Source organism: Bos indicus, chromosome X, assembly GCF_029378745.1.
Source record: "Bos indicus isolate NIAB-ARS_2022 breed Sahiwal x Tharparkar chromosome X, NIAB-ARS_B.indTharparkar_mat_pri_1.0, whole genome shotgun sequence".
In the NCBI taxonomy this organism is placed as follows: domain Eukaryota; kingdom Metazoa; phylum Chordata; class Mammalia; order Artiodactyla; family Bovidae; genus Bos; species Bos indicus.
In genome coordinates this window covers 120,192,407-120,207,411 of record NC_091789.1, presented here as the reverse complement: position 1 = coordinate 120,207,411, position 15,005 = coordinate 120,192,407, and the positions used below count along the sequence as shown (strand labels likewise).

General features: G+C 39.5%; 1 protein-coding gene across 12 annotated transcripts in view; it reads right to left on the bottom strand.

Moving 5' to 3' along the window:
* DMD (dystrophin) overlaps positions 1-15,005 on the bottom strand; it is a 2,362,639-nt gene that overhangs the window by 10,498 nt on the left and 2,337,136 nt on the right. For all 12 annotated transcript variants that reach the window (XM_070783459.1, XM_070783466.1, XM_070783462.1 and 9 more), the window contains one exon: positions 5,311-5,403. In XM_070783459.1, coding sequence (XP_070639560.1) covers positions 5,311-5,403 — 93 coding nt within the window. The remainder of the gene's footprint in view (positions 1-5,310; positions 5,404-15,005) is intronic.

Sequence of the window (15,005 nt, the reverse complement as noted above, 5' to 3'; positions counted from 1 at the left end):
GCATGAACTTCACTTTTTGTAATACACCAATGGGAACGTGGATGGCAGACTTAGATGAAAAATCCAGTGTTCTCTAAGACACTAGCCAGGTCTTGGCAGAAACTTCCATGGTGAAACTTTTAAAACATCATTTAAAAAAATATATATATATTCACCTGGGTCAGGAAAGCTGAAATCAGTTAGAGCAGTATTTTTTTTTTTTCCGGTGAAAATGCAACATTTAATTTTGTATGTCTGTTCTAATTTTTTCAATGCATGGATCTTACTTGTTTCTTTATTAATAAAAGACTGCAGTTGACCTTTAAACAACATGGGTCTGAACTGCGTGGATCCACTTACACAGATTGTTTTCAATAAATAATAGTACCTGTATTTTCATTTAACAGATCTTTAACATAAGTGTAGGGAATAGTGTACTCAATTATGGATCACAGTGCTGCTGCTGCTGCTGCTGCTAAGTCGCTTCAGTTATGTCCGACTCTGTGCGACCCCATAGACAGCAGCCCACCAGGCTCCCCCGTCCCTGGGATTCTCCAGGCAAGAACACTAGAGTGGGTTGCCATTTCCTTCTCCAATGCATGAAAGTGAGAAGTGAAAGTGAAGTCGCTCAGTCATGTCCCACTCTGAGCGACCCCATGGACTGCAGCCTACCAGGCTCCTCTGCCCATGGGATTTACCAGGCAAGAGTACTGGAGTGGGGTGCCATTGCCTTCTCTGATGGATCACAGTATGTGGAACTAAAAGAACTAGAGTTTGAGTCCTGATTCTGCACAAACTATTTCAGCTTCCAGCCCTTGGTTGAGTCATTCACCAGTTCCTTTGTTATTAGTGAAGCAGAGATAGCAGTATGAAGGTTTTCAACTGCTAGGAAACAGTGTTTTTAAACCACTGGATCAGAAATCAATATAGTGGGTTGCAACCAGCATTTTATTTTTAAATACATAAAACAGAAACAGTGTGAATTGTATGTAGTAAAGAAAGTATTGTCATGAAACTTGTTTCTGATCTTTGTGTGTATATGTGAGTGTATACATATATGTGTGGTATATATACAGTGGGTACATACATATATGTGTGTACATACACTCACAAATAACTTGTATCTTTACCCCAGTCTGAGATGTAATATGTTTCTCTTATTATGGATAATGATCAGAAAAGATCAAAAGCCACGGTTTTGAACATCAAAGATGCTAAAATGATCTTTCAAGGCCCTTCCAATTTGGGATAGTCTGTAATCCTGAGACGTTAAGAATCTCAAGATTTTTGGCTTAATATCAATGTATCTACCAATTGTTAATATAGTCCCACTAAATCCTACTATATATATATATATATACACACACACACACACATATATATGTATGTGTATGTACGTATTATCATTCTTTGAAAATAAAAAAAAATGCCTTTAGTTAGAAATAAAGTATCCAAAAATCCACTTTTATAATTTTTAATTTTTGGGGTGAAGTAGAAAAGAATTGCTTTATTGCAGGGAGCCAAGCCAGGAGTCCAGGATAACTAGTGCTTAAAAGACCTGAATTCATCTAAGGCTTTCAGGGAAAGGTTTATAAAGACAGGGTGAGGGAGGGGGTTTGTGTGTGTGATAAGCTCATTGATTGGTTGGTGGTGAGGTAATTAGGAGTCAGCATCATCAACCTTCTGGTTCCCACCTGTCTGGGATCTAGATGCTTGAAAAACCACTTTTTAGAGTGCATCGATCATCAGCCTTTTTACAATGAGAAGACATTTTATCCATTTAAATTTATGGACAGATAGGTGTCATACTGTGACATATAACAGGAAATATATATTTAGTCTTTGTCCCTCTTGAAGGCACAATACTCTTAAAACCCTTGGAATTTCCTGTGGTGAGCAGCAGCAAAGTGTCTTTTGTTATGTGCTACTGAGGTGACTTTTGGATGGATGCTGGTTGCCAGGGGAGCCAATCAAGTGATGAGAAGGTTGGAACTTTGAGTCCTACCCCCTGACCTCTGGGAAGAGAAGAGGGCATGCCTGCGTGCTCAATCACTTCAGTTGTGTCCAACTGTTTGCAACTCCACGGACTTTAGCCCGCCAGGCTCCTTTGTCCATGGAATTCTCCAGGCAAGCATACTGGAGTGGGCTGCCATGCCGTCCTCCAGGGGATCTTCCCAACCCAGGAATTGAACCTGTGGCTCATGCACTGCAAGCAGATTCTTTACCACTGAGCCACTAGGGAGCCCAGAGGGGAGGGGCTGGAGGTTAACTTTAATCACCAATGGCCAATTTAATTATGATTTAATCAGTCACACCTATGTAATGAAGCCTCCACATAAACCAGAAAGAACAGGGTTTGGAGAGCTTCCTGGCTGGTGAATGTGTGGAGACAAAGTGGGGAGAGTGGTGAGCTCAGGGAGGGCATGGAAGCTCCACCCCCTTTCCCCATGCCTTGCTCTATGCATCTCTTCCATCTGGTTGTTTCTGATTATATCTTTCTATCAATATCCATGATCTAGTAAAGAAAATGTTTCTCTGAGTTCTGTGTGCTGCTCTGGCAAATTAATTGACCCGAAGAGCGGGTTGTTGGAATCTCTAGTGTCTAGCCAGTGGGTCAGAAACCCAGCGGACAACCCAGACTTAAAACTGGCATTCTGAAGTGAGGAAAGGAGGGGCTGTCTTGTGGGACTGAGACCTTAACCTGTGGACTTTGATCCTGTCTCTAGGTAGGTAAGAGTCAGAATCTGAGCTGAACTGGAGCACATATCTCCTGCATATACTTGCTGGTATATGAGAACTGTTTGGCAGTGTGGGAAAAAGAACCTACTCATTGCAATGGGGTACAAAATCATAAAGGGCCTATGATAAGGTATAATTTGGTAGGAATTAACAACAGCAAAAAAATGTCAGGGTCATCGCATCACAGAAAGACCAGTCAGCTCTTCCAGCACCTTATCTACTCTCTTATTCTGTGTTTGTTTGTTGATTTGATTGTGTTTGCTTCAGGACAATGAATGAATTCTCTCAGGCCACCAGGGTACTGTTGAGTAAGTAGGAACTTGGTTAATGGAATTGGTTTCAGACAAAGCCTGCTTATGCCGTATTTGAGAAGTCCAATTAACACTCAGGGGATGAAATGCTTCCATAAGCACTAATTTAGTAAACACTAACCAGGCGGCCTGAAGAGAGTTTCCCAGGTTTCCATGCAAGTAAATTACCATCATACAAGTGAATGTAAGATCAGAGGCTGACTGCCAAATACCCTATCAGAGGAGGTGTATTTCTGATCTTTCACACTCCTGTGCTGTTTAGCCTCAAGGACTTTAAGAGGGGGATGCCTAGCTCCCATTTTAAGATAATCAGGACGGCCAGGGACCTAGTATGGGGATGAAAAGGCTGCCACTGGGGAAGCAGAGCCCTGCACCTTGCTCCAGTCTCTCCTTGGATCTACTCCAGTGGTTTGGATGTGAAAGAAATGCCTGAGGTGACCACTAACTTCCCACAGAATCAGTAAACAAGCTTTCAGGCCAAGGACTTGGGATGAGACGCAGGTCTGTGACCTTCAAGAGAAAGCTAGGGGTCAGTGAAATGTGTGTGAAAGTTGGGCTCCACAGCACTGGGCCCATGAGGAGCTATGTGACCTTGAGGAAGACCCTTGCTCTGCTTGAGGCTGACGCCCTCCTGTTTATCTTGAAGGGTGTTTCTAGGGTTCTCTCATGGCGCAGATGTCTCCATCATAGGAGTAATCCCGTTAATTGTGTGGTGATCTGAACGTCTAGGAGGGCTGTGTCCCCAACTGACTATAAGCACCTTGAAGGCAAGAACTTGGCATTTCTCCTTTGCATCCCTAACACCTTTGCTGATGCATAGTAGGCACTAGTGACAGGAGGCAGGATAAAGGTGAATGCATTTGATTTTGGTCAGACCAGCATGCAGTCTTCCTGTTATGAATCAGGGCATCTAGGGAGACAGTGAAGGCAGGATGGAGAAGAGGCTGGCCAGGTGGGGGATAAGGAGGTGGGTGGAAGACACAAGAATTTTATCTCTTAAAATCAACACATCAGAGGCACTCAGCAGTGAAAAGATGGCTGGTGCAGACATTTAAAATTAGCTTCCCCTTACAGTTCCTTAGCAACGCTCTATCAGAATGTTATTGTTTTTAATGTGCATTGCACAATGCTCATGCGCACATCAAATAGCTGGGAAATGGCCATTGTTAACTGACACTGAACCAAAAGATAGGAAAAACATAGGACTGCAAACACCCTCCTCATTGCCCTTATGGAGAGGAACAAATAGCCCCATTGTCTGTTGCCCTTCCCTCCTTGGCTGCCCATTAGGGGTGCCAATCATTGGCCACCTAGCCTTGTGCTTTCTCCCCTTGGCTTCTCTAGAATTTCCTTCTACTTGCTCACAGGTGACTGATACCATTATGTTTTTTTTTTTTTAATTGAAGTATAACTGACATATGACATTATATTAGTATCAGGTGTACAACCTAGTGATTTGACATTTGTATGCATTGTGAAATGATCACCCTAATAGGTCTATGTACCATCTGTCACCATACAAAGTTACAGGTTTTTCTCTCGCAATGAGAACTCCTAAGATTTTCACTCTTAGCAATTTTCAGATTTGCAATACAATATTATTGACTCTTGTCCACATGCTCTCTGCCATTCTTTTTATTCACTGAAGGGGGAGCGGGTCAGTGACTTTGTTTTATGTTAGGGCAATGAACCAAGAAAAATAGTCCAAGAAACGAATGCCTTTCTTTGTGAAAATTGTATTCTATCTAAGGAAGTGAAAAAAATAACAAACTAGTACATATATATTTAACTGTACTTACATTTAAATGAAGGGGTAAGATACAGTTTTAAAATATACATAAAGGGCATCAGATTCGAAGCTCAAGTGCCCACCACTACTATACACTAGGCATATTCTGCACTTTAATGTATCACGTGGTAGCTGTATGTCTCTGGTAAAGGCACTGTCAAGGCATTAATTTCCTCATCTGTAAATCTCACTTAGTAATTGCTCCACAGTAAAAGCTATCTCATCATTAACTCTTCAGACTAATGTGCCAAGCAAGGAAGACACCTTATAAATGTTGTTAGTATTCTTATTTCTGGAAACAGCTTATTTGAATTGAAAACACTCTAAGTCAGAAATTCACATTTGAAAAGAAATTCTTCTCACAATGATCCCAAGTTGGCATTCTGTCAGCACTTGTTTATGTTAACATGGAAACTACACATGCCAGTTGTGTATGGCAGTGAGTAGTCTATTTCCGGTGAGTCTGAGTGACTTCCAAGTCATGGCACTTACCTCTGGAACTAGGGAAGGAGTTGTTGAGTTGCTCCATCACTTCCTCTAACCCTGTGCTTGAGTCCTGGGGAGGACTGAGAAGGTCTTCCTCGCCTAAATCAAAGCAAACACAAATAATGGCAAATTACACTTTAGGAAAAAGACAGTGAGACTAGAGAAAAGGTTCATGATAGCATTTTAAAATCCATCATAAATTCTTTGCCACTTGTTCATAAATAACAGAAATAAAAATAACCTCTCAAGCTTACTAATTAGGGAGCAGTTCCTTCAAGGGATGAAGAATTTCATGCAGATATTTGTGTACATCATTATCTTTGGAAAAGAAAACTGTGTACCTGCTTAGAAGTTAAGATAAAGTTGCCATAAGTTGCTTATGCCCCGTTAACAAATATGAAATGCTGTTCTTTGTAATAAAAAAGGATTAGTGCACACTTGCAGTGTGTCTCTTCAACACAAAAGAAGAATGTGATGTTTTGGATTCACTTTATGAAAGTAAGGAGTGAAGACACTGATGTATTTTTTCCACTCTTTCCTTTGACATTTAACAAAAAAATACAAACAAAACTCAAGCACCTTTGAAGTCCAGTTTAATAGGGAGAAATAAGAATTTCATGTTACCTATAAAGGTAATGAAATATTGGTATTTTAAGGACTGTACGTATCGAGATACTAGAAGTTATGTTCCTTTCCCCTTTGTTACATGGGGTTACTTCATACTTATGTTTTTGGAGGCTTACAAAGGAAAACTTGTTTTTAATTTTTGAGAATTTGTTTCTGTGAAAAGAGAAAGATGATTTGGAAGGAAAGGAGGTTAGGCATGGATGGTCTTCTGGGGATGGGAGTCTCCTTGTAGTGTTTGTTGATCTGTGTCTCTACTTTTTATTCATGTCAAGGAAATACACCTCAAATAGCATTTGCAGTAAGGAGAAATTTCTTAAGAGCAAACAAAATTATTTTGAACTTTGAAGGTCTCTGAAAGTCATTTTTCATAATATTCAATCTTCCAACTGTGAAAATAACGTGTTTTTGAGTTCTGTTTGTTCAGTACATTGTCACTTCCATTCAAAACAAGACCTTGTTTCAGCAAATCAACAATAATGGACATACTTAAGGACAACCTCAGGTTCACATCTGACTTTAAAAGGGAGCCAGTGATATAATGACTTAAATATGCTTTTCATTTCCTTTGGTGTATGCCACTTGGAATTTCATCTCTGATTATAACCCTCCATTTATTACCAAGTTTTCACCTTTTCTTTCTTAAAGCAGAAGCTGAAAGAATCATTGGCAATGCTCACCACTGAGATAAAATCATATGCAAGGTGAATGTGAGACTGTATACCATTATTAGAAAGGAGGGCTAAGGACCTGGGAGAGAAAAAAGCCTCTCTGATTCGGTAAGTCTCCTGGTAACATACCATAGGAAACCTCTTTGAAGTACTAAGGACAGGAAATGATTGCTAAAGAATTCAGGTCATAAGGTGGAAAAGGAAGTTAGAATATTTATCCATCCACACGCACAAACTACTTGCTCATATCCATGCCTTTAAAAATCAAAGAATGAAATTCAGCATGTGTAGTTTCTTCTTGCCTGTGCTTTTAGACTACCATCATCTGAAAAAGATGGAATGAATGAAAGATCGCCAGAAGGAACAGGATGCTGACAGCTGCAGGGTTGATCACATCTCTTGGTTCCATTACCAATTACAAATTTTGCTGATTTGGGGAACATAAGGCATTTTTCATGGCATCAAGTCAACTTTAGTGACTGTACACATTACAGAATAAGTCGGTACCAATAGAGACACTCATGAGCAGCTATGTTAATATTTCTGACAGTTTAATTACCTCACGCTGGAGCTCTAGGAACTCCACTGGACTGTGATTAAGGTTTACGTGCAGTTCAATGAAGTGACTGACATTCTTCTCCCTGAATTACTTCAAGGATCAAAAAATAGTATAAACCTAATGATGTCAACCAGGCATAACTGTCATCTATGAGTCTCAAAGGTATGTGTCTGAGTAGGAATGTAAACTTGGCTTCTTGGTTTCAGTGGAAATTTTCATGGCAGTGATCAATGTGTCTATTGAAACAGTTTTTGAAGGCCTATTACATCCTAGGTGTAAACATAAACAAGTAAAATATAGTCTGTTCTTAAGATTTTCACAGTAAGCAGAAACTCCTTTGGGTTTAACTAATCTCCTTTAAGAATCAAAATCAGAATTATATATATGCATGAGCAGAGGTGAATCAACCACCGAAAAATGTTTTTTACAGCCTAATATTTTCTGTCAGATTATACTGGAAAAGTGAAAACAGCTGAATGACACCTGAAATTAAAGGAATGCCACTGGACTATTCAACACTGAGTCAGATTTTAAATGTTAAAAAAAATTCAAAACAGATTTATTTATAAATTCAAATGTTTCTCAAAAGCCAACTATGTGGCAGGCAACTGCTCTGAGCAGCAGTCACCAACCTTTTTGGCACCAGCAACCGATTTCATGGAGGACAATTTTTCCACAGACCAGGGTGGGGGCGATGGTTTCTACATGATTCAAGCACATTACATTTGTTGTGCACTTTATTTCTAGTCTTATTACATCAGCTCCACCTCAGATCATCAGGCATGAGATCCTGGAGGTTGGGGACCCTGGGTTCTGAGTACTGAGATTATAGCAATACACAACTAAAAAGCTTGGTCTCCATGGAGACATTCTTATAGAGGAATACAGGCCTCAGAAAAGAGGGCCAGGGAAGGGCAGTGAGGAAGACTCTGCAGAAAGAGGAGTCTAAGAAGTCCTCATTAATAAGGGGCAGGTGAGCTAAAGTGTTAGGGACTTAAAGTAGTTATTAGAAAGAAGACTTACAGCCATGTAGCTAATTGAAGGAAGAGTGCAGACAGAGAGAATAGGAAATGCAGAGACTCTGAGGGGAGAGTATGATTGGCTTGTTCCAGGAAGACCAGGAAGTTGGCTAGGGCATACAAAGTAAAGTGACCAAGTGTTAGAGGGCACGTGCTTCCCTGGCCCAGGAATTTGGACACGGTCATATGCCCTGCTTTGGCCAATGGAATTTTAGCAGATATGACATAAGCAGAAGCTTGTAATGTCCTTGGGTGATTGGGCTTGCTTTCTTGTGCTTATGTGCCATAAGAAGTACAGGATCCAGTGGTTTGCTGACCCAAGGAGGATGAGAGACACGTCAAACAGACTTGACCCCAAGCCACAACTAGGAGTTGTGCTAGTTGAGCTCCAGCACAACTCCAGTCAACCAACAGATGCATGAATGACAAATACGTACCTTGAGAATTTTGCGATTATTTTGTTACATAGCAATAGCTGACTGGTATACTCTGTTTTGGAATAGCTCAACTGGAATTCTATCACCTCCACTAGGTTTGTTCGTAGTGATGCTTTCTAAGGCCCACTTGACTTCATATTCCAGGATGTCTGGCTCTAGGTCAATGATCACACCATCGTGATTATCTGGGTCGTGAAGATCTTTTTTGTACTGTTCTTCTGTGTATTCTTGCCATCTCTTCTTAATATCTTCTGCTTCTGTTAGGTCCATACCATTTCTGTCCTTTATCGAGCCCATCTCTGATTTTCTTGAAGAGATCTCTAGTCTTTCCCATTCTGTTGTTTTCCTCTATTTCTTTGCATTGATCGCTGAAGAAGGCTTTCTTATCTCTTCTTGCTATTCTTTGGAACTCTGAATTCAGATGTTTATATCTTTCCTTTTCTCCTTTGCTTTTTGCTTCTCTTCTTTTCACAGCTATTTGTAAGGCCTCCCCAGACAGCCATTTTGCTTTTTTGCATTTCTTTTCCATGGGGATGGTCTTGATCCCTGTGTCCTGTACAATGTCACGAACCTCATTCCATAGCTCATCAGGCACTCTATCTATCAGATCTAGGCCCTTAAATCTATTTCTCAGCAGTGGCCACAGGACTGGAAAAGGTCAGTTTTCATTCCAATCCCAAAGAAAGGCAATGCCAAAGAATGCTCAAACTACCACACAATTGTACTCATCTCACACGCTAGTAAAGTAATGCTCAAAATTCTCCAAGCCAGGCTTCAGCAATATGTGAACCGTGAACTTCCAGATGGTCAAGCTGGTTTTAGAAAAGGCAGAGGAACCAGAGATCAAATTGCCAACATCCGCTGGATCATGGAAAAAGCAAGAGAGTTCCAGAAAAACATCTATTTCTGCTTTATTGACTATGCCAAAGCCTTTGAGTGTGTGGATCACAATAAACTGTGGAAAATTCTGTGGGCTTTCTATTTTGTTCCATTGATCTATATTTCTGTCTTTGTGCCAGTACCATACTGTCCTGATGACTGTGGCTTTGTAGTAGAGCCTGAAGTCAGGTAGGTTGATTCCTCCAGTTCCATTCTTCTTTCTCAAGATAGCTTTGGCTATTCGAGTTTTTTTGTATTTCCATATAAATTGTGAAATTATTTGTTCTAGCTCTGTGAAGAATACTGTTGGTAGCCTGATAGGGATTGCATTGAATCTATAAATTGCTTTGGGTAGTATACTCATTTTCACTGTATTGATTCTTCCAATCCATGAACATGGTATATTTCTCCATCTATTAGTGTCCTCTTTGATTTCTTTCACCAGTGTTTTATAGTTTTCTATGTATAGGTCTTTAGTTTCTTTAGGTAGATATATTTTATTCTTTCCGTTGCAATGGTGAATGGAATTGTTTCCTTAATTTCTCTTTCTGTTTTCTCATTATTAGTGTATAGGAATGCAAGGGATTTTTGTGTGTTGATTTTACATCCTGCAACTTTACTATAATCATTGATTAGTTCTAGTAATTTTCTGGTGGAGTCTTTAGGGTTTTCTGTGTAGAGGATCATGTCATCTGCAAACAGTGAGAGTTTTACTTCTTTTCCAATTTGGATTCCTTTTATTTCTTTTTCTGCTCTGATTGCTGTGGCCAAAACTTCCAAAACTATGTTGAATAGTAATGGTGAAAGTGGGCACCCTTGTCTTGTTCCTGACTTTAAAGGAAACGCTTTCAATTTTTCACCATTGAGGATAATGTTTGCTGTGGGTTTGTCATATATAGCTTTTATTATGTTGTGGTATGTTCCTTCTATTCCTGCTTTCTGGAGAGTTTTTATCATAAATGGATGTTGAATTTTGTCAAAGGCTTTCTCTGCATCTATTGAGATAATCATATGGTTTTTATTTTTCAATTTGTTAATGTGGTGTATTACATTGATTGATTTGCAGATATTGAAGAATCCTTGCATCCCTGGGATAAAGCCCTCTTGGTCATGGTGTATGATCTTTTTAATGTGTTGTTGGATTCTGATTGCTAGAATTTTGTTAAGGATTTTTGCATCTATGTTCATCAGTGATATTGGCCTGTAGTTTTCTTTTTTTGTGGGATCTTTGTCAGGTTTTGGTATTAGGGTGATGGTGGCCTCATAGAATGAGTTTGGAAGTTTACCTTCCTCTGCAATTTTCTGGAAGAGTTTGAGTAGGATAGGTGTTAGCTCTTCTCTAAATTTTTGGTAGAATTCAGCTGTGAAGCTGTCTGGACCTGGGCTTTTGTTTGCTGGAAGATTTCTGATTACAGTTTCAATTTCTGTGCTTGTGATGGGTCTGTTAAGATTTTCTATTTCTTCCTGGTCCAGTTTTGGAAAGTTGTACTTTTCTAAGAATTTGTCCATTTCTTCCACGTTGTCCATTTTCTTGGCATATAATTGTTGATAGTAGTCTCTTATGATCCTTTGTATTTCTGTGTTGTCTGTTGTGATCTCTCCATTGTCATTTCTAATTTTATCGATTTGATTTTTCTCCCTTTGTTTCTTGATGAGTCTGGCTAATGGTTTGTCAATTTTATTTATCCTTTCAAAGAACCAGCTTTTAGCTTTGTTGATTTTTGCTATGGTCTCTTTTGTTTCTTTTGCATTTATTTCTGCCCTAATTTTTAAGATTTCTTTCCTTCTAGTAACCCTGGGGTTCTTCATTTCTTCCTTTTCTAGTTGCTTTAGGTGTAGAGTTAGGTTATTTATTTGACTTTTTTCTTGTTTCTTGAGGTGTGCCTGTATTGCTATGAACTTTCCCCTTAGGACTGCTTTTACAGTGTCCCACAGGGTTTGGGTGATTGTGTTTTCATTTTCATTCATTTCTATGCAAATTTTGATTTCTTTTTTGATCTGAAAGAGATGGGAATACCAGACCAACTGATCTGCCTCTTCAGAAATTTGTATGCAGGTCAGGAAGCAACAGTTAGAACTGGACATGGAACAACAGACTGGTTCCAAATAGGAAAAGGAGTATGTCAAGGCTGTATATTGTCACCCTGTTTGTTTAACTTATATGCAGAGTACATCATGAGAAACGCTGGACTGGAAGAAACACAAGCTAGAATCAAGATTGCCGGGAGAAATATCAATAACCTCAGATATGCAGATAACACCACCCTTACGGCAGAAAGTGAAGAGGAACTAAAAAGCCTCTTGATGAAGGTGAAAGTGGAGAGTGAAAAAGTTGGCTTAAAGCTCAACATTCAGGAAACGAAGATCATGGCATCTGGTCCCATCACTTCATGGGAAATAGATGGGGAAACAGTGGAAACAGTGTCAGACTTTATTTTTCTGGGCTCCAAAATCACTACAGATGGTGACTGCAGCCATGAAATTAAAAGATGCTTACTCCTTGGAAGGAACGTTATGACCAACCTAGATAGCATATTCAAAAAGCAGAGACATTACTTTGCCAACAAAGGTCTGTCTAGTCAAGGCTATGGTTTTTCCAGTGGTCATGTATGGATGTGAGAGTTGGACTGTGAAGAAGGCTGAGTGCCGAAGAATTGATGCTTTTGAACTGTGGTGTTGGAGAAGAGTCTTGGGAGTCCCTTGGACTGCAAGGAGATCCAGCCAGTCCATTCTGAAGGAGATCAGCCCTGAGATTTCTTTGGAAGGAATGATGCTAAAGCTGAAACTCCAGTACTTTGGCCACCTTATGCGAAGAGTTGACTCATTGGAAAAGACTCTGATGTTGGGAGGGATTGGGGGCAAGAGGAAAAGGGGACGACAGAGGATGAGATGGCTGGATGGCATCACTGACTCGATGGACATGAGTCTGAGTGAACTTGGGGAGTTGGTGATGGACAGGGAGGCCTGGTGTGCTGCGATTCACGGGGTCGCAAAGAGTCGGACACAACTGAGCGACTGATCTGAGATCTGAGATACTCTGTTTCAGTGGACTGAACCAGCAAGATACCAATGTTTACAGATTATCTTAATCATATGCTGATATGTAGCTATAATATTATGTGAAGGCATTAGGCGCTCAGTCATGTCTGGCTCTTTGTGACCCCATGGAGTATAGCCTGCCAGGCTCCTCTATCCCTGGAATTCTCCAGGCAAAAATACTGGAGTGGGTAGCCATTCCCTTCGCCAGGGGATCTTCCCAACCTAGGGATCGAACCTGGATCTCCTGCACTGCAGGCGGATTCTTTACGGTCTGAGCCACCAATATTACAGGTAACTCCAAAATGTTCCTGACTCCAACAACAATATAGTGACCATAAACCTCCTCCCACCAAAACCACCCTCATTTGTTCAACAAGAAAACATTTATTGAGTTCCAACTGTGTACACTGGGAACTTGGAGAGCCATCATCTCTACTTCACCAATGCATTGCCTGCTAAAATAGCACTGCCAATTTTTAAGGGATTTCTAACTTAGTTAATCACAATTCTTTAGCATTAATACTTCAATTTTCCAATCCAAGATAATTCCCACAGATGTCCATAAAAATCCTTTTTGCATTATTAGTCCTACTTTTCATGGTTTGTCTGAAGTTGGTCCAAAGAACTGACAGAAACATTTGAAAAAGATAAATGTTTCAAAATAAGGAAAGACATAGTCAAAGTTAAAACAGCACTCTGATATAGTATAATATGCTAGACGCTGCTGAAGTGAAGAGAAAAGGAGATGGCTCAATTAAGTCTGAGATAAAAGAAATGAAATCATTTGCTATGGGCAAGACATTCTTCAAGTCTTCTGAAATTCACCATGGTTTTAGGCTTTTTTGAAAGGAAGAGATCCCATCTATCTGATTTGCCTGTCAATTCAAATGATAATTTTACTTGCTTAAAAAGTGACGTTAGCCAAAAGTGGTGCAGCTGAGACACAAGAATCCTTACATCCATTATTCTCTTTACACCCAAGTGAACTGTTGCTGTTTTCTCTTCATATAAAAGGAAGCTGTGTAAAGTGAAAGTGAAAGTCGCTCAGCTGTGTCTGACTCTTTCTGACCCCATGGGCTATACAGTCCATGGAATTCTCTAGGCCAGAATACTGGAGTGGGTAGCTGTTCCCTTCTCCAGGGGATCTTTCCAACCCAGGAATCAAACTCAGGTCTCCTGCATTGCAGGCGGATTCTTTACCAGCTGAGCCACCAGGGAAGCCCAAGAATACTGGAGTGAGTAGCCTATCCCTTCTCCAGGGGATTTTCCCGACCCAGGAATTGAACTGGGGTTTCCAGCAATGCAGGCAGATTCTTTACCAACTGAGCTACCAGGGAAGCCCATTAGAACATTATTTTCTCTTAAAAAAGGTGACTGTGTATAAACAAATATACCCACCATTATTTTTCTTTGGATTACTTATCTAAATCACATATTCTGTTTTAACTAATTTCCAACTGGATGTGTGATAACTTATTATGTTGTCCCTGCCGTTCTCTAGTTTTTCTTAAGGAAAAAAAAAAAAAAAAAAAAAGATTTCTCCTGTATGTGATACTTATCTTCAGTGACTTTTTGAAATCATGATCTGGGATAGACGATAGATGGGTTTTTTTTTTGTTGTTCTTTGGTCACTAAGTCTTATCTCTTATCTGACTCTTTGTGACCCTATGGACTGTGGCCCACCAGGCTCCTCTGTCCATTGAATTTCCCAGGCAAGAATAACTGGAGTGGGTTGCCATTTTCTTCTCCAGGGGATCTTCTGGACCCAGGGATCAAACCTGCATCTCTTGTGTTGGCAGGCAGGTTCTTTACCACTGAGCCACCAGGAAAGCTCAGGATGGTATCAATTCTACATAAAAATACTGTGTTTAAGTTCTCTAATATATTAATGGTATATAGTGATGATGCTGATTACTAGCTGGTTTGTGTTGAATGGTGATGAAAGATACTGAAATTAGTAGCTATTATTCATTTTTTATTTCTAAGATCCAATTGATATATAATATTTTATTAATTTGAGATGGACAACATGATTCTTTGAAATATGTATATACTGTGAATTGATTACCACAGTAAGTTAACTTTCATCACCATAGTTACAAATCTTAAAAGTTTTCATCACAAGAATAAAAGATTTAATCTCTTAGCAACTTAAAAAAAAATTGAAATACAGTTGATTTACAATGTTGTGTTAGTTTCAGTTGTACAGCAAGGGGATTCATATATATATATATATTTCTTTTTTCATATTCTTTTCCATTATAGGTAATTACAAGATACTGAATATTCTTCCCTGCGCTTACAGTAAGACCCTGCTGTTTATATATTTTATATATAGTAGTGTGTATCTGTTAATTCCGTACTAATTTATTCCCTTTCCCCTTTGATAATTGTTTTCTTTGTCTGTGATTCTATTTGTTCTACAAATAAAGTTAACTCGTATCATCCTTTAGATTCCACATATAAGTGCCAT